Source organism: Carcharodon carcharias, chromosome 10, assembly GCF_017639515.1.
Source record: "Carcharodon carcharias isolate sCarCar2 chromosome 10, sCarCar2.pri, whole genome shotgun sequence".
NCBI classification, from domain to species: domain Eukaryota; kingdom Metazoa; phylum Chordata; class Chondrichthyes; order Lamniformes; family Lamnidae; genus Carcharodon; species Carcharodon carcharias.
The window spans coordinates 112,746,016-112,765,803 of NC_054476.1; the positions used below are offsets into that span (position 1 = coordinate 112,746,016).

The 19,788-nt window shown below is 41.3% G+C and overlaps 1 protein-coding gene across 3 annotated transcripts in view; it reads right to left on the reverse strand.

Moving 5' to 3' along the window:
- Positions 1 to 262: 262 nt before the first annotated feature.
- Positions 263 to 19,788, reverse strand: part of zzef1 (zinc finger, ZZ-type with EF hand domain 1) — a 285,136-nt gene continuing 265,610 nt past the window's right edge. For all 3 annotated transcript variants that reach the window (XM_041196874.1, XM_041196875.1, XM_041196876.1), the window contains 2 exons: positions 14,238 to 14,309; positions 263 to 1,502 (listed from right to left, as the gene is read on the reverse strand). In XM_041196874.1, the coding sequence (XP_041052808.1) occupies positions 1,398 to 1,502; positions 14,238 to 14,309 (177 nt within the window). In that variant the 3' untranslated portion in view covers positions 263 to 1,397. The remainder of the gene's footprint in view (positions 1,503 to 14,237; positions 14,310 to 19,788) is intronic.

Sequence of the window (19,788 nt, forward strand, 5' to 3'; positions counted from 1 at the left end):
ATGTTGCCCAACTTTTTATTTTTTAATGCTTTACACATTTTCCTATAAATAAATCATTAACCTTGCCACACTCACACTTCCCTTTCTTTCACTATCATTTCCTTAACCTCTATCATCTTCCCTACAATACAGTTCTCCACCTTAGTTACTGCTAGATTAGCTTTAAACTCATGCCTTCCTGGACACAGTGTATTGTTTAATATCATAAGCTGTCTTCATTGTTCCAATTTTCACATTAAAAATAAGATTAATTGCACATTTCTTAGTTTCTATTTTATTGAACATTACCAAGTTGGCATATTATTTAAAACAGCTCAGCAAATATTACAACTGAGTGAATATTTTAAACTTGTCCATTATTTTCAACTGCATAATTGATACCCGCATCACATAATATTGACAGCATTATACATTCAGAATTCTATGCAGCATTGGAATTGATGGGTGGGGGTGGGGTCATAGAGGGGAAAGAGATGGAAGCAAAAAAAAGAAAATCCTTCTGCTTCAAAAAGGAGTATAAAGTTAGAAATGGCACTATAAGCTAAACTAACTTAAATAAAAAAAATAAGCTCTAATAATTAAATGAAAATTACACATCCTCCACGACAGACTCAACAGATGTCAAGCCTGTGTTCTTTAGTTACAGTATTTTTTTGTGTAGGCCTTTTACAGTTCCGCGGGGAGCCGTGGGAGGGAATGGTGGGGACACTCGGAACTTTAAGAATTGTTAAAATGTAATACAGACAATTTTATTAGTGAATCTATGACCTTTCCAATTTATCTCTGCCAGACACTCAAATGATGAATTAAGTAACCACTTACCAGATGGTAAAGATTTCTACTTTGGATCACGTGAAAACAAGAGATTACCTTCATAAAAGGATAATTAACTTCCCAGTGCTATAAAATCCAACCAACCAGCAGCAAAATCCAAACCTTCAGTGCCAGAAATAACTTACTAATTCCACACGAAGCTTCAATTACAGGTAACCTATTAGTGCTAAGGGTGGGTGTGGACAAGTTGAGTTTATCTTTTACTTTGTGCCCAGTTACTGTCAGATGTTGAACACAGGTAAGAAACAACATGGTAGAAAATGGTTGCAACAGAAGCTGTTAGTCGATGGAAAGGGATCTTAAACCATCATATATGGTGAGTAAGAGGAATTCAAGTTTGAATTTCAGTAAACGTGGAACCCTGGTGTTTTCAGGGGGCACTCATGAGGCGGGGTCTCGTCACAGTGCGTGGAAGAGGAGAGAGAGAGAAATAGTGAGGGAGAACTTCAGAAAGTGCAGGTTTGAGTACATCTGAACAGTCAGTGGCTGTGTGATGTGATTCTCAGATGACTGTGCTTGTCTGAGCTCCATTGACTCTCAGTAGTCTGAAGATGCCATGAACTTCATTGAGCAGGCTTGATCTGAGATATCGACTGGTCACTCAGGAACTTGGTAGCTTTATTCTGATAGTTAATCGCAAGACTGATGGCAGCAATATTCTTCAGTCCCTGAAAGAAAACCAAGTACTTTCATTAGGAATTCCTTCAACAGTACGGTCAAATCCACAACTCAGAAGCTAGCACCATAACAGCATAAGAAGTAGGGACAGGAGTAGGCCATTCAGCCCCTCGAGCCTGCTCGGTCATTCAGTAAGATCATGGCTGATCTCGTGTTTCGATTTCCACATTCCCATCTAACCCTGAATACCTTTGATTGCCTTGCCTAACAAAAATCTAGCTACCTCTGCCTTAAAAATATTCAATGGCCCCGCCTCCATCACCTTCTGAGGCAGAGAATTCCAAAGTCGCACAACCCTCAGAAAAAATTTCTCCTCATCTCTGTCCTAAAAGGGCGACCCCTAATTTTAAAACAGTGCCCCCTAGTTCTGGACTCAGACACAAGAGGAAATATCCTTTTGACATCCACCTAGTCAAGGAAGTTCAGGATCTTGTATACTGCAATCAAATCATCCCTCACTATTCTAAACTCCAGTGGAAACAAGCCAAGTCTGTCCAACTTTTCCTCATAAGACAACCCACTCATTCCAGGTATCAATCTAGTAAACCTTCTTTGAACCACCTCCAGCGCATTTACAACCTCAAACCATTCGTTCTTATACTGAGCAGCAACAAATACAATGTTCTCTTTTGGCCCATTAACTTGAGCAGGCTGAACAGAGAAAATCAATATGCAAGTGTCCTGACCAATATTTATCCCTCAGCAAACATCATGAAAGGAAATCATCTGGATGTTATGGCATTGCTGTTCATGGGAGTTTGCTGTGTGCAAATTGGCTGCCACATGTCCTATATCATAGGAGTGACTACAATCCAAAAATATTACTTTGACTGCAAAGTGCTTTGGGGCATCCTCAGGTTGTGAAACACGGTATATAAATTCATCATAAGCTACACAACGCAACGATATGTAGATGGCTAACATTAGGATCGTTAGAAGCCTATCTGAAACCTATCTGCAATTAGAAGAAATTAGAAGCAGCAGCAATTTAAGTGCAACTCAAAATGGTTTAAAGCTGATCTCAAATGACATTTGATGCTGCATATGAATTTATGTTTAGTTTTAAAACTGAGCTCTAAATGCATGCGTTACTAGAAGTACTGGCACCTTTAAAATTTAGCATATTCCATTTCTCCTTTGAATAAGCAATTGGTAGTTCATTAGTAAAGAAATTATAAAAATCTTAATAAAGGAAACTACGGTGGTATGAGGTGCGAGTTGGCTATGATGGTTTGGGAAATGTTATTTAAAGGGATGACGGTGGATAGGCAATGGCAAACATTCAAAGAGCGCATGGGTAAACTGCAACAATTGTTTATTCCTGTCTGGCGCAAAAGTAAAACAGGAAAGGTGGCCAAACCATGGCTTACAAGGGAAATTAGAGATAGTATTAGATGCAAGGGAGAGGCATACAAATTGGCCAGAAAAAACAACACACCTGAGGATTGGGAGCTGTTTAGAATTCAGCAAAGGAGGACCAAGGGGTTGATTAAGAAGGGGAAAATAGAGTACAAGAGTAAGCTTGCGGGGAACATAAAAGGGGACTGTAATAGTTTCTATAGTTATGTGAAGAGAAAAAGGTTGGTGAAGACAAATGTAGGTCCCTTACAGTCAGAAACAGGGGAATTTATAATGGGGAACAAAGAAATGGCTGACCAACTAAATACATACTTAGGTTCTGTCTTCACAAAGGAGGACACAAATAACATACCAGAAATGTTGGGGAACACAGGGTTTAGTGAGAGGGAGGAACTGAAAGAAATCAGTATTGGTAGGAAAATGGTGTTGGAGAAAATGATGGGATTGAAGGCCAATAAATCCCCAGGGCCTGATAATCTACATCCCAGAGTACTTAAGGAAGTGGCCCTAGAAATAGTGGATGCATTGGTAGTCATCTTCCAAGATTCTTTAGACTCTGGGACAGTTCCTACAGATTGGAGGGTAGCTAATGTAACCCCATTATTTAAAAAGGTGGGGTAGAGAGAAAGCAGGGAATTATAGACCAGTCAGCCTGACGTCGGTAGTGGGGAAAATTCTAGAGTCCATTATAAAATATTTAATAGCTGAGCACTTGGAAAACAATGGCAGAATCAGACAGAATCAGCATGGATTTATAAAAGGGAAATCATGCTTGACAAATCTACTGGAATTTTTCGAGGATGTAACTAGTAGAGTTGATGAGGGGGAGCCAGTGGATGTGGTTTATTTGGACTTTCAGAAGGCTTTCGACAAAGTCCCACATAGCGTGTAAAATTAAAGTGCATGGGGTTGGGTGTAGTGTATTGAGATGGATAGAAAACTGGTCAGCAGACAGGAAACAAAGAGTAGGAGTAAACGGGTCTTTTTCCGAATGGCAGGCAGTGACTGGTGGGGTACCGCAGGGATCGGTGCTGGGACCCCAGCTATTCCCAATATATATTAATGATTTAGATGAGGAAACTAAATGTAATATCTCCAAATTTGCAGATGACACAAAGCTGGTGGGAGGGTGAGCTGTGAGGAGGATGCAGAGATGCTGCAGTGTGATTTGGACAAGCTGAGTGAATGGACAAATGCATGGCAGATACAGTATAATGTGGATAAATGTGAGGTTATCCTGTTTGGTAGCAAAAACAGGAAAGCAGAATATTATCTGAATGGCTATAAATTGAGAGAGGGGAATGTGCAATGAGACCTGGGTGTCCTTGTACACCAGTCACTGAAGGTAAGCATGCAGGTGCAGCAGGCCGTAAAGAAGGTGAATGGTATGTTAGCTTTCATAGCCAGAGGATTCAAGTACAGGAGCAAGGATGTCTTGCTGCAATTATACGGGGCCTTGGTGAGACCACACCTGGAATATTGTGTGCAGTTTTGGTCTCCTTATCTGAGGAAGGGTGTTCTTACTATAGAGGGAGTGCAGCGAAGGTTTACCAGACTGATTCCTGGGATGGCGAGACTTGACATATGAGGAGAGATTGAGTTGGTTAAGATTATATTCGCTGGAGTTCAGAAGAATGAGGGGGGGGAATCTCATTGAAATCTATAAAACTCTAACAGGACTAGACAAGATAGATGCAGGAAGGATGTTCCCGACGGTGGGGGAGTCCAGAACCAGGGGTCACAGTCTGAGGATACGGAGTAGACCATTTAGGACTGAGATGAGGAGAAATTTCTTCACCCAGAGAGTGGTGAGCCTGTGGAATTCACTACCACAGAAAGTAGTTGAGGCCAAAACATTGTATGTTTTCATGAAGGAGTTTGATATAGCTCTTGGGGCGAAAGGGATCAAAGGATATGGGGAGAAAGCAGGAGCAGGCTATTGAGTTGGATGGATCAGCCATGTTCATAATGAATGGTGGAGCAGGCTCGAAGGGCCGAATGGCCTACTCCTGCTCCTATTTTCTATGTTTCTTATTTAAATAGGTCAAAACCATTCTTTTCTATATAAATAAAAACATAGAGAATCACACCCTTGGAAAAAAACTACCATAAAAATTATGGCTCTACCATCCTGATTTATTTTGATACTCGTTTAAACAGTGGCCATAAGTGAGCTACCTATTGAAGGAAATTAAATTTAACAAACACACTTTAAACAAGGAAGCACCTTTGATTAATCACTGCAGTTTCCCTGAGGTAAGTCAGTCTTCCCAGACTTGTAACATAAGTGCTTGATTTTTAAATAAAAATATTTAATAAAAGATTACAAACAGATGCATGGTAAAATAACTCCTTTCAATTTTCAGAAAGGAGTGCAAATGGTGAAGTTCTGCACTTATCAAATGCCAAAGGAATAAAAACTTCCATTTGTATAATGCCGTTAACATAAAAATATAGGTCAAGGTGATTACCAGGACAAAAAAGGCTCACTGAGACAAAGGGGCAGATATTAGATGAGGGACAGAAGTTGGGTTAGAGGTTAGGTTTTAAGCCGGATCTTAAAAGACAAATGGGAAGCAGAGAGATTATGGGGCTAGATGGCTGAAGTTGTGGGTTGATATGGTGGGCAGGGGAGAAGCAGGGGCTTTAAGGGGATTTAAATATCAGGATGACAATTTTTAATTGGAGGCATTAGCAGACTGGGAGCCAATGCATGTCTGAAAAGATAGGACCGATAGATGAGAAAATTCTAACCTCAAAGCAGTTAATTGCTGCTCTGCCATTCCAGCTGAACATATTTGTATAATTTTACAGGAGGCCAAAGTGAACACAGGTCCCTTAGAGAATGAGACTGGGGAAATAATAATGGGGAACCAGGAAATGGCAGAGGAGTTGAATAAATATTTTGCATCAGCCTTCATGGTAGAAGATACTAATAGCATTCCAAAAATACTAAATAATCAGGAAGCAAAAGGCGGGGAGGAAATAAATGCAATAACTATCCCAGAGAAAAAGTATTAGGAAAACTGATGGGGGTTAAAGGCCGACAAGTCTCCTGGACCTGATGGGTTGCATCCTAGGATATTAAAGGAAGTAGCTACAGAAATAATGGATGCATTGGTGGTAATCTTCCAAGAATCCTTAGATTCTGGAAAAGTCCCAGAGGATTGGAAAACTGCCACCCTTATTCAAAAAGGGAGGGGGACAAAAAAACAGGTAACTATAGGTCAGTTAGCTTAACATCTGTCATTGGGAAAATGTTGGAGTCTATTATAAAGGATGTAATAGCAGAGCATTTAGAAATACATAATCTAACCAAGCAGAGTCAGCATGGATTCATGAAGGAGAAATCATGCCTGACAAATTTATTAGAACTCTCTGAGGTAACAAGCAGGATAGATAAAGGGGAACCAGTAGACGTAATATATTTGGATTTCCAAAAGGCTTTAGATAAGATATCGCACATAAGGCTACTTAATAAGGTAAGAGCCCATGGTGTTAGGGGTAGTATATTAGCATGGATAGAGGATTGGCTAACTAATAGAAGACAGAGTTGGGATAAGGGGGGCATTTTCAGGATGGCAACCTGTAACAAGTGAAGTGCCACAGGAATTAGCGCTGAGGCCACAATTATTTACTATGTATATTATTGACTTGGGTGAGGGAAGTGAATGTACTATTGCCAAGTTTGCTGATGACACAAAAATAGGTGGGAAGGCAAGTGGTGAGGATGACAGTCTACAGAGGGATGTAGACAGGTTAAGTGAGTGGGCAAAAACTTGGTAAATGAAATATAATGTGGGAAAATGTGAAGTGTGCACTTTGGCAGGAAGAATAGAGGAGTTGATCCTGTGTATTTCTTGTGAGGAGAGGTTGAGTAGGTTGGGCCTGTAGTCATTGGAGTTCAGAAGAATGAGAGGTGACCTTATTGAAACATTTAAGATTCTTAGGGGGCTTGACAGGGTGGATGCTGAGAGGCTGTTTCCCCTTCTAGGAGTGTCTGGGATCAGAGGGCATCATCTCAGAGTAAGGTGAATCTGTGGAATTCTTTATTGCAGAGGGCTGTGGAGACTGAGTCGTTAAGTATATTCAAGGTTGAGATAGACAGATTTTCAATCAGTAAGGGAATCAAGGGTTATGGGGAAAAGGTAGGAAAGTGCAGTTGAGGATTATCAGATCAGCAATGATCTCATTGAATGGTGGAGCAGATTCGATGGGCCGAATGGCCTACTTCTGCTCCCAAGTCTTATGGACTAGCTAACTCAAAGCTCCGTCAGTTTATGCAGGTTCAAGGAAATTCAGGTTGTTTATAAATTGCTCAACTCCTTATTTGAAAATACTTTGAAGTTTTTGTTACAATTGATGATCAGGATTGGATACAATTGGACTTTGGGGCTTTTTGCTTTGATAGTCTTTCCTTTATGCCCGCCATTCTCCCCTATTAGTACCAAGTCATGCTGGGTTTTGGCTTTGAGCATATATCCTTTAACCTGAATACTTTTAATTCAGCACTTCTTGGCAAGGCATAACCCGCAAAGTCAAATCCATGTTATCTAAGTGGCTGGCAGATTGTACATGCTACAATGCCAGAACCTATGGAGAGTCTGCTGCAAGCCATTCTAATATGCTGTTCACAACAACAATATCATGCAGAAGGGAAGAAAGACTTGCATTTATATCGTGCTCTACATGACCAGTGTACATCTCAAAGTGCTTTACAGCCACAGTTGACACATTAGGAATGTTTCAAACCCTTAAAAAATTTACGTATTTTGCCTCCAATGGACATATGCAAAGCAGCTATAACAATGCACACAAGTGCACAAATATATAAGCAGAGCCTTCTACTTTCTGCAAGCATCAGCCATGGCTCAGTTGGTAGCACTCTTACCTGAGTCACAAGGTTCCGCGATCAAGTCCCACTCCAGGACTTAAACACAAAGATCAAAACTGACACGCCAGTGCAATACTGAAGCAGTGCTGCACTGTTGATAGTGTCTCATCCAAAAGACTGCACTAAGGCCAAAGCCCATAATCTCTCCTCTCAGAGTCATGTAAATAATCCCATGGCACTAATTCTAAGAAGAGCAGGGGAGTTATCCCCAGTGTCCTGGCCAATATTTATCCCTTAATTAACATCACAAAAACAGATTTTCTGGTCATTTTTACATTGCTGTGGACATATTGGCTGCCCGGTTTGCTACACCACAACAGTGAACACACTTCAAAAGTGCTTCATTAGTTATAGAGCACTTTGAAATGTCTGGTGGTGCTGTAAAGCACTATATAAATGCAAGTCTTTCTCTTTTAAAAAGGTTAAGCATCCACCACACATCATACAAATGAAGCTAGGTTGACAGTTTGGTTCCCAAAACACATGTCCTAAGCAGGTGCAAAAAATACTGTCTGGATGCTGTGGGCAGGCATTGCTGCACATGGTCTATTTTCCAGGATCCCAAGCAGCTCCAGAAACCTTTGTGCTATTTTGATTTGAACTGAAGCTAAACTGACTACAAAACTCAAGCTGGTAGAAAAATAATAAAATTACATGGTGTTATGGGATGGTTGGTTGGGATTGTGGCACACAGAGAACACACATCATTCCCAGAATTAAAGCCAGTGCTGGCAGAGTGTAAGAAATCCAAGGGTCCTACCTGGGGTTGAAAACCCCTGGACATAGAGCACAACACATTGAAAACTTATAAATTTGGTTCAACAAACAGTCGTTAGGGCAAGTTGATCACTAAGTGCACCCATTCTTCCTCCCGGCCCACCCTCAAATAAATAAACCTTGGTCTCAATTGATTGGGAGCCTGGATTGCTGAGTAGATCCTTAAAGATATGTTGACCAAGCGATGTAACCTGTGGCTCTTACTTGGAAGGATGAGGTATGTTTTGTCACTGACTCCATCCTACTTACTCTGTATGCTTTCTATGACTTTAATGTCCTTATCCAAAATTTCATACTGTGGCCTAACCAATGTCTGGTATGACTTTTTTGCTTCTTTAGTTTTATACATTATGTCTGTTTATAAAACTCAAATGCTTTGTAGGTTTTTCCTTGGTGTCACCACTTTTCCGTGGTTTCCTTGGTGTCACTGCTGATCCATTTCCTTCAGGGCCTTTCCAATGGGAACGTACTCCTATTCCTCCTAGTTCTTTTTCCTGAATGTATCATCTTACAATTATCCACATTAGGTTATCTCTTCCATCTGTATGTTGTCTATACCTTCCCGAAATCTTTCACAATTTTCTGTACTGTTTCCAAAATCTTTACTATTAGTCTTGGCCTAAATGTGTGTCTCTCATTAACATCACTAAATTAATTACCTTGCCATGTATTCCATTATTATTTGTGGGACCTTGCTGTGCATAAATTATCTGCCATGTTTCCCCGCATATTTACACTGACTATATTTCAAATACATTTAACTGGCTGTGATATGATTTGGGATGTCCCAAGGTGCTTTATTTATTCCCCTATCAGCAAAGTTTGAGATTGTAGCAGGTCCTGGAGCTTTGTGAGACACTGAAATAAGAGACCACATGTGACACTATCTAAATTCAACGTTAGCGTGTTTCTGTGTGCATGACAACATAGAGTTCTCCTGAGCCAATCCAGATGGAAAGTAGTTCTGTGGCAGATGCTTAAATGGAAAGGAGCTTGAGCAAATTGCATAATGGGATAACCTATTGGAACAACAAGGTCAGGTGCAGGTCTACTCTTCCACACCATTTAGTTCCCAAGGTGCTGAAGGGAAAGGCAGGGTGCAGGCCAGGTGCTTAACTATAGGGGAAGTAAGAAAACAGGAGTATTCTCAAAATGAACAGAAATAGATTTACACCTTCAGTATAATTATGTCAACAATAAGCTTAAATAACTTACTTTCATATTTTAAGAGCAATTTTAGTCTACAGGGCTAAAAAGAAACAAAGTATGGTTTAGTAATTCAACTTATTTTTTAAAGAAGATTTCTAAAAATTAATTTTTGGGGTGTGAACAATTGTCCATCAGTTGGTGGTGGTGAGCTGCCTTCTTAAACTGCTGCAGTCCATGTAGTATAGGTACACCCACAGTGCTGTTAGGGAGGAGGTTCTAGGATTTTGATCCAGTCACAGTGGAGGAACGGCGATATAGTTCCAAGTCAGGATAGTGCATGGCTTGGAGGGGGAAATTGCAGGTGGTGATGTTCCCATGCATCTGCTGCCCTTGTCCTGCTAGGCGACAGGGGTAGCAGGTTTGCAAAGTGCTGTCTAAGAGGCCTTGGTGAATTGCTACAGTGCGTCTTGTAGGTGGTACACACTGCTGCCAGTGTGTGTGTCAGTGGTGGAGGGAGTGAATGTTGAAGGTGGTGGCTGGGGTGCCAATCAAGCAGCTGCTTTGTCCTGGATGGTGTCAAGCTTCTTGAGTGTTGTTGGAGCTGTACTCATCCAGGCAAGTGGAGAGTATTTCATCACACTCTTAACTTGTGCCTTGCAGATGGTGGGCAGGCTTTGAGGAGTCAGGTAGTGAGCTACTCTCCAAAGACTTCCCAGCCTCTGACCTACTCAGCCACAGTATTTATATGGCTGGTCCGGTTCAGTTTCTGGTCAATGATAGCTCTCAGAATGTTGATAGTGGGGGTTCCAGTGATGGTAATGCCATTGAATTTCAAGGGGGGATGGTTAGATTCTCTCTTGTTAGAGATGTTCATTGCCTGACACTTGTGTGGCACAAATGATACTTGCCACTTATCAGCCCAAACCTGGATATTGTCCAGGTCCTGGTGCATGCGGACATGGGCTGCTTCAGTATCTGAGGAGTTGTGAATGATACTGAATATTGTGCAATCATCAGCGAACATCCCCACTTCTGACCTTATGATGGAGGGAAGGTCATTCGTGAAGCAGCTGAAAATAGCTGGGCATAAGGAACTCCTGTAGCGATGTCCTGGGCTGAGATGGTTGACTTCCAACAGCCAGAACCATCTTCCTTTGTGTTAGGTATGACTCCAACCAGCAGAGAGTTTTCCACGATTCCTTCCCATTGACTTTAGTAAGATAAAAACAAAATACTGCGGACGCTGGAAATCTGAAACAAAAAAAAATTGCTGTAAATACTCAGCAGGTCTGACAGCATCTATGGAGAGAAAGACAGAGAAGAGTCATACGGACTCGAAATGTTAACTCTATCTTTCTCTCCATAGATGCTGCCAGACCTGCTGAATTTTTCCAGCAATTTTTGTTTTTGTTTCCCATCGGCTTCAGTTTTCCTAGGGCTCCTTGATGCCACAATCAGTCAAATGTGGTCCTGATGACAAGGGCCGTCACTCTCACCTCACCTCGAGTTCAGCTCTCTTGTCCATGTTGGGACCAAGGCTGTAATGAGGTCAGGAGCTGAGTGGCCCTGACAGAACCCAAACTGAGTGTCAGTGAACAGGTTATTGCTGAGCAAGTGCTGCATGACAGCATTGTTGATGACCCCTTCATTACTTAACTGATGATCGAGAGTAGATTGATGGGGCGGTAATTGGCCAGGTTGGATTTCTCCTGCTTTTTGTGGACAGGACATACCTGGGCAATTTTCCACATTGCCGGGTAGATGCCAGTGTTGTAGCTGTACTGGAACAGCTTGGCTAGGAGCGCAGCAAGATCTGGAGCACAAGTCTTCAGTACTATTGCCAGAATGTTGTCAGGGCCCATAGTTTGCAGTATCCTATGCCTTCAGCTGTTTCTTGATATCACATGGAGTGAATCAAATTGGCTGAAGACTGGCATCCATGATGCTGGGGATCTCCGGAGGACGCCAAGATGGATCATCCACCTGGCATTTCTGGCTGAAGATGGTTGCAAATACTTCAGCCTTGCACTGAGAAGTTCCCCATCATAGAAGATGGGGATATTTGTGGAGCCAGCTTCTCCTGTTAGTTGTCCACAATTGGATGTAGCAGGACTGCAGAGCTTAGATCTGATCTGTTGGTTGATGAATTGCTTAGCTTCATCTATCTCATGCTGCTTCCGCTGTTGGCACGCAAATAGTTGCAACTTCACCAGGTCAACACCATATTTTTAGGTATGTCAGGTGCGGCTCTTAGCTTGCCCTCCTGCACTCTTCATTGAACCAGGATTGATCCCATGGCTTGGTGGTAATGGTAGAGTGGGGGATATGCCGGGCCAGGAGGTTACAGGCTGTGGTCGCACACTATTCTGCTGCTATTGATGGCCCACAGTATCTCAAGGGTGCCCAGTTTTTTGATCGGTTTGAAATCTATCCAATCTAGCACAGTGGTAGCACCACACAACACGAGGGTATCCTCAATGTGAAGACAGGATTTCGACTTCCCAAGGGCTGTGCAGTGGTCACTCCTACCGATACTGCCATGGTCAGCTGCATCTGCAACAGGCAGATTGGTGAGGAAGGGGTCATTTAGGTTTTGCTCTCTTGATGGTTCCCTTACCATCTGCCACAGACCCAGTCCAGCAGCTATGTCCTTTAGGACTTGGTCAGCTTGGTCAATAGTGGTGCTACTGAGCTATTCTTGGTGACACTGAAGTCCTCCAATGCAGAGTACATTTTGTGCCCTTTCTTGTTCCAATTTCTAGTCTCAGTGCTTCTTCCAACTGGTGTTCAATGTGGAGGAATACTGACTGATTCATCAGCTGAGTGTGGGGGCATGGTTAGTGGTAGGTGGTAATCAGCAGCAGGTTTCCTCACCCATGCTTGACCTGATGTCATGAGACTTCATGGAGTCTGGAATCAGTATTGAGGACTCCCAGGGCAACTCCTTCCTGACTGTATGCTAGTATGCCGCCACCCTCTGATGGGTCTATCCTGCTGGTGGGATAGGACATACCCAGGGTTGGTGATGATGGCGTCTAGGACATTGTCTGTAAGGTATGATTCCATGAATATGACTATGTCAGGCTGTTGCCTGACTAGACTGTGAGACAGCTCTCCCAATTTTGGAACATGCCGCCAGATGTTACTAAGAAGGACTTTGCAGGGCCCACAGGGCCGGGTTTGCCCTTGTCATCTCTAGTACCGAGGCTGATGCCAGGTGGTCTGTCCAGTTTTATTCCTTTTAGACTTCATAGCGATTTGGTACAATTGAACGGTTTGCGCGGCTATTTCAGAGGCATTTAAGAGTTAACCACATTGCTGTAGATCTAGAGTCACATGTAGGCCAGGCCAGGTAAGGTTGGCAGATTTCCTTACCTGAAGGACATTAGTGAACCAGATGGGTTTTTAAGACAATTGACAATGATTTCATGGTCGCCATTAGGTAGACTGGCTTTTAATTCCAGATTTATTAATTGAATTCAAATTCCATCAGCTGCCATGCCCCGGGCATTAGCCTGGATCTGTGGATTACCAATCCAGTGATATACCATGACACCACTGCCTCCCCCTGCAGTCCATGTGGTGTCGGTACACCCATGGCGATGTTTGGGAGAGAGTTCCAGGACTTCGACAGTGAAGGAACAGCGATATAGCTCTAAGTCTAGTTGGTGTGTGGCTTGGAGGGAAACTTGCAGGTGGTGGCATTCCCGCGTGTCTGCTGCCCTTGCTCTTCAATGTCGTCAAAGTTTAGCACAAACAGTAGCTACTCATTCTGAGAGAGTAAGGAAGGAGCTGGGATCAACAATGCGGGTCTAATTTATATAGACATGTTTTTATACAGATGTACATTGTAGAGATAGGATAGGATTGCTCACACACACAATGAAAACACTTCCATGAATTCTGTATGTGCTGGTTTCCTCTACGGCCAAGATCGCTTCACCAAATAAAAATACAGCAACCTCATAGCTCTAAGACCCTTTTGTTTTAAAAAGTAAATTTATATTCCCTTCAAAATTAGGAGAAGTAAATACTTTGCCAGGCTGTCAGCCTGCGCAGAGTACTCACCAGTCTAGTATAGCATGGGTTGTTTGCTGAATGCAATTGCCTTTATTCTGCTAACAATAGATTTTCATGCCCATCCCAATCTTAGCTGGCTACACCCATATGATTTTTCATATCTCACACAGTCATTTTGTAACCTAAGTTAGGTTACCAATTTGCTTAGAATAAGGAGTTTTATATTGCAAATTTTACAACCTGGGACCTTGGAAGTCAGGTAGCCTTGAACTAATTTGATATTTGAGCTAGGACAGTAAGACCTCACTGCCATATATCCAGCTGGATTCATGTGTGTGTGCCCCAGAAGGGAAATGGCAAAGTGCTAATCCACTGTAGCAACTACTTTTAAGGAAAAGTCTTCAAAAGAAACGTTAATTAGCCTCAGAAGTAACATGATCAAGTCAGGCTTTAGTAATGTTTAAGCAGCCCTTCTCGCTCAGAAATCGACTGCATTCACTATGCACGAGTTACAGATGATTCTCACCTGCATGACACAGTGCTGGATGTGATCTTCTGTGGTTAAGGCCACAAAGTAGTCTTGCAGCACACCAAGTTCCTGCATCCAATCAGAAACACCATTACTTTGCACATCAGTAGCTATACAAAGAAAAGTCAATTTTTACGCAGCAAACTAAATTATGAAGCAGTTGGGTCTGGTAAACACAGACGTTTTCCTAATGGGATCTATGAACATAAGATAGTCATTAATAAATGCATTAGGGAGTACAGGAGAAATTTCTCCACCCAGTGAGTGATTAGAATGTGGAACCTGCTACCACATAGACTGGTTTGAGGCAAAAAGCATAGATACATTTCAGGGAAAGCTGTCAATTTGATAGAAAGGCATAGAAGGGTGTGTTGATAGAGCGAAATGAAGTAAGTTGGGAGCAGATTTGTGAAGCATAAACACCGGCATAGAGGTATTGGCCCAAATGGGTTGCATAGGTGCAGTAAAAATCTTTGTAATCACCACGACAATATTACACAACTTTAATTCAAAATTTCTCCAGTTCCTCCTCACTTGGCCCAATGCATACCATAGTAATATGGTAGTGTTCAACTTTCACTGCCATGGTCCACAGTTTACTAACAGAAAATCCAGTTTCTGTGGGACAAGTGATAGAGAGGAGCTATTATGTTGCAACTGGGCCCACTTATTGACAGGTGGGAAGTGAAGGACAGGAATGTGGGCAGGGAAAGTGCACAACTGTCATATCATTGAGACATTATTATATACTTTTTCAAAACAAAGTTCTGCATGCGTTTAACACCTACAGCACTCTAAAGTTTAGTTTCAATTAAAACAGGGGTTTGACCTATGTAAATCCAGGCCCAACAAATATGGCCCTGCTTTTCGTAACTGCTCAGTCGCTTGAAGTACTGTGTACTTTGCACTTCAATGCACCTTCCCTAGAAAGTTGTCTTTAATACTCAAACTGCAAGCTCGCACTTTAAAAGCTGAGAAGATCCAGTGCCTCAAAGGGATCCAAAACAGCAGGAAGTAAAAACAGTTGGGGCAAATTGGGGAGAGTTTTAAATAGTTTATTGACGTGAATCAATATTTACATTTGAGCAGAAAGGCTTACACGTACATTATTTGATTTTATACTTTTATGATGTTTATGAATTAAGAGTAAAATTCCACCAACTGGAGTGTTAAGTCCACGAAAATAGGAATACACTAAAGTTCAGTCAATTTTTTTAAATGATCTGATTAACAAGGTCTTAATAAAACCTGTTCCTTGGTATTTTGCTTTGACGGAATTATCCGTGATCAGTCTCTGTGGCAGACTGTGATAAGTCAAGCTCTCTGTTGCACTCAAAACTGAGCTGTACAAGATGTGTGGTTTGCATTCACTTCCTTTGCACAGCTATCAATGAGCTCTAAACTGTCTTTGCAACAGAAAGGCAGTAATTTATCCTTTTCAGTCAATCCTTATTCAATTTAACTGCCTCTCCCCAATGGGGCTTTAAATATAAATTGAAAACAAATTCATCTGGAAGCTTTTAACTGGAAAACCTATTGAGAGAATGATTACCTTACTAGTGTCAGTATTTAAACTTCAACAGGAAGTAACTGTTGGTATGGGAACATAAATGAGAGAGTGCAGACTGTACTAGCTCATTGCTAGTGTGTAGGTTGCTTATGGTTGCTGAGCGGATGTTGTAAAGGTTTCTTGTTTGAATTGGTTCTGGCTATCACACAGTCAGTCTAGTGGTGAAGTAGATCCAGGGTGTTTATGTGCATTGTCACAGATGGAAAAGTTGATATTCACATTCCGCAGCGTAGCATTAAGGAGAGGCTGCGAGCAGGGGAATATTAGTCAGAGGGTTTCACAATGATGCAGCGTTATGATAAGTCAAACAAGGAAAACGATTCTCATTGGCTAATGAGTCATAAAACTAGACATTCTTTTTCAAATTTATGGAGGGTTTTGGAATATGAAATGACCTGCTTCATTGGTGGAAGCAGAAATGGATAAATATTTTAAAAAGACAAAGATGCAAGGTATGGTGAAAGTGCAGGAAAAAGGGATTGATGAGGTAATTTGTTCAAAGAGTAGGCCACATTGCTTCCTGTGAAGTACGAGTCTAGCTCCCCCCCCTCTAAAGGAATGAATGTGATGCAGGGCAACTTTCTGAAGGAGTTAAAATGTTTGTCATATGTTGTGTGATGTGATGATGTATACTCTTATACTTATCAGCGGGAAGCAACCTTGTGCCTGTGATTCCCCAATTACGAGCTCCAAATCTTGAGCAGGTTGCCAGGCAGGGCAACAGACTGGGCAGTTTTCCTGGGGGCTGGATGCTCCTGCCAGTTATTAGTTACAGACAGGCAGTGCCACGGCCTGGGCTGCGAATTATCAAACCCATCATGGTTGCCAGACAATGGCACAGGTCATTGGGAGGATGGAAAATCAATAAAGGGCAAAAAAAATAATCACAAGAAAGCAGGAAGCACTTATGAGGGGAACAACTACTCCAGCGCAACAACTAAATGATGAACAAAAATAAAAATACCTGGAAAAACTCAGCAGGTCTGGCACCATCTGCGGAGAGGAACAAAGTTAACGTTTCGAGTCTGTTGAAGAGTCATACGGACTTGAAACGTTAACTGTGTTCCTCTCCGCAGATGCTGCCAGACCTGCTGAGTTTTTCCAGGTATTTTTATTTTTGTTTTGGATTTCCAGCATCCGCAGTTTTTTGCTTTTAACTAAATGATAAAAGCTGCTTTGGTTTACAGCTTCTCTTGTTTTGCAAGGGAGGATCTAATTTGATGCCAGTGGTGAAGTAATTAGTGGGGAGCAACGCAAGCCAAGCTTTGAGACTTTCAACCTAATTTGAATCCAGGATTTCTTGACAGAGGGAGGGCATTAGCCCAACAAATCAAAGTTAACATGAAAGTCTGAAATTTGAACATTTTTTTTTGAATATTGTATTATTCAGTTCACTTAATCTCACTCTCAAATCAGTGAATTATTGCAGAATTTATTATCTTAATCACAAACTTTCATGGGTGGATCTACTATATTAAATAAACTATGCTAGATGCTGCACCCAAAAGGTGTGTTTTCACAAAAACCTGTTTTTTTTTATCTCTCACAGTGGTGATATCATTCAGTAAGTATGATATTTAAGTACTTCTAAGTGGAAGAGCAACTGGATTATCTTTTGGTAAGCATGTTAATTGGAGGCTTTCAAACTGAATAAGTTTATTTGGAATTCAATTTTCTACACATTTTACCACGAATCTTCTGAAAAGATATGGAACAATTGAACAAGCTAAAGATTGTTTCATGCATTTCAGCTTTGGAATCTCACTGACTCAAATGAATTAAATTATGCAGCTTCATGAATTGGTTAACAACATTCAGCATGATAAGCAGACTTCAGACTCCTCCCCAAACATATTTTGGGCACAAGCTGAGACTGTTCTTAGAAAGAAAGAAAATCTCAGGTGTAAAGGACACAGCACTCGAACGCAACATGGCTGCAAATAGTGACCTCACTAGTCCCACCGAAAATGGAGATGATTGGGTAATTTCTCTGTCAGTCACACCTGCAAATGATTGGGATTGATTTTACACACAATATTTCTATGCAGCTATTCTCCACTCACTGCATTTTGCTGGAGAAATCCCCCTGTTTTAATGAGCAGAACGTGTTGCTGGAGAACTGTTTGTTGCAGGTCATAGGGGCTCAGTAAATAGACTTTAGCTTGCTTTTCTGTAAAAGGCATTGGATTTTGTGGTAAAATTAACAGTGAGGCTATCATCGTTGTTACTTTGCATAATTTGACACTGAGCCATTATAAAACCAAAAATACTGCGGATGCCGGATATCAGAAATAAAAACAGAAAATGCTAGAAAAAACTCAGCAGGTTTGGCAGCTTCTGTGGAGAGAGAAACAGAATCCAGTTCTGATGAACAGTCATATTTGACTCGAAAAGTTAACTATGTTTCTCTCTCCACAGATGCTGCTGAGTTTTTCCAGAATTTTCAGTTTTAATTTTGGCACTGAACTAGCTATTCTAACTGATAGTTTAGACTCTGCGGTTGGAAAGGATTCTTCATTTGGATTAGTTATGGATATACAGACCTACTTTCATTGTTCATAAAGGGCTCAGCAAATTAAAGGCTGTATATTAGCAAATACTGGAGATTGGTTAACAGTCAGAGAACAGGGAGCAGGAATAAACAAGTCATTTTTGGATTGGCAGACTGTAACCAGTGCGATGCCACAAGAACTCAAAAAGCGAGCTTAGAAAAACTGAGCCAAGGGAAGAATTTGCAATAATGTTTTGAAATGTTGGAGTTTACACAATAATTGTTCCACAAGGACTTGGTGAAATCTTTATTCAGATTGTCATTCATTTTGAAGGTACTTACACTAGATGTCAACTTTGAGAGTGTATGGCTTATGTATAGCTGAGACTAAAGTGTTTACTTCTCCCAATCCCTTTACTTCAACCCAAGTTCATAACACTCAATCGTACAGGACATGGGGATGATGCAAAGCGATTAGCATCAGGACTGCGCTAGTTGCCCATTTCTGAAATTATCCAACAAAAGAACCTTTTCATTCAAAAAAAATGCATCAGTACTTGGGACTCATCCTTTTACAATCTGTATCAATGACATAGACGAGGGGTTAAGTGTCCAAGTTTGCTGATGATACAAAGCTAGGTGGGAAAGTAAGCAGTGAGGACGATGCAAAAGGGCTGCAAAAGAACATAGGCAGGTTGTGTGAGTGGGCAAGAATGTGGCAGTTGGAGTATAATATGAAATTATTCACTTTGGTAGGAAAAATAGAAAAGCTGGATATTGTGTGTTGGAGAGTGGTAAATTTTGGTATTCAGAGGGATATGGGTATCCTTGTATGCAACTCATTGAAAGTTAAAATGCAGTTACTGCAATCAATTACAAAAGTAAATGGAATGTTAGCGTTTATCACAATGGTTTTGGAGTATGAGTGTAAAGAAGTCTTACTGCAATTGTATAGGGCTTTGGTGAAGCCATACCTTTACTGCTGTGTACAGTTTTAGACTCCTTACCTAAGAAAGGATTTATTTACCCTGGAGGGGGCGCAACAAAGGATCACTAGATTGACTCCTGGGATGAGGGGACTGTGACATGAAGTGAAAATGAGTAGGCTAGGTCTACATTTCCTAGAGTTTAGAAGAATGAGAGGTGAGCTAATTGAAATACATGGAATTCTAAAGGGCCTTGACAGAGTATGTACTGGTGGAATGTTTCCCTGGGTGGGAAGACTAGAACTAAGGGTTGTAGTCTCAGAATAAGTGATTGGTTATTTAGGACTTAGATGAGGAGAAACTTCTTCACTCAAAGGGTTACAAACCTTTGAACTCCCTTCCCCAGGGAGCAGAGGATGCTCAGTTGTTGAGTACATTCAAGCCAATAATTGATATGATTTTTGAGTAGTAAGGGAATCAAAAGATGTAGGGAGGATGCGGCCAGGTGTAGCGGAGGTAAATCAGTGAGGACCTTTATTGAATGGTGGAGCTAGCTCAAAA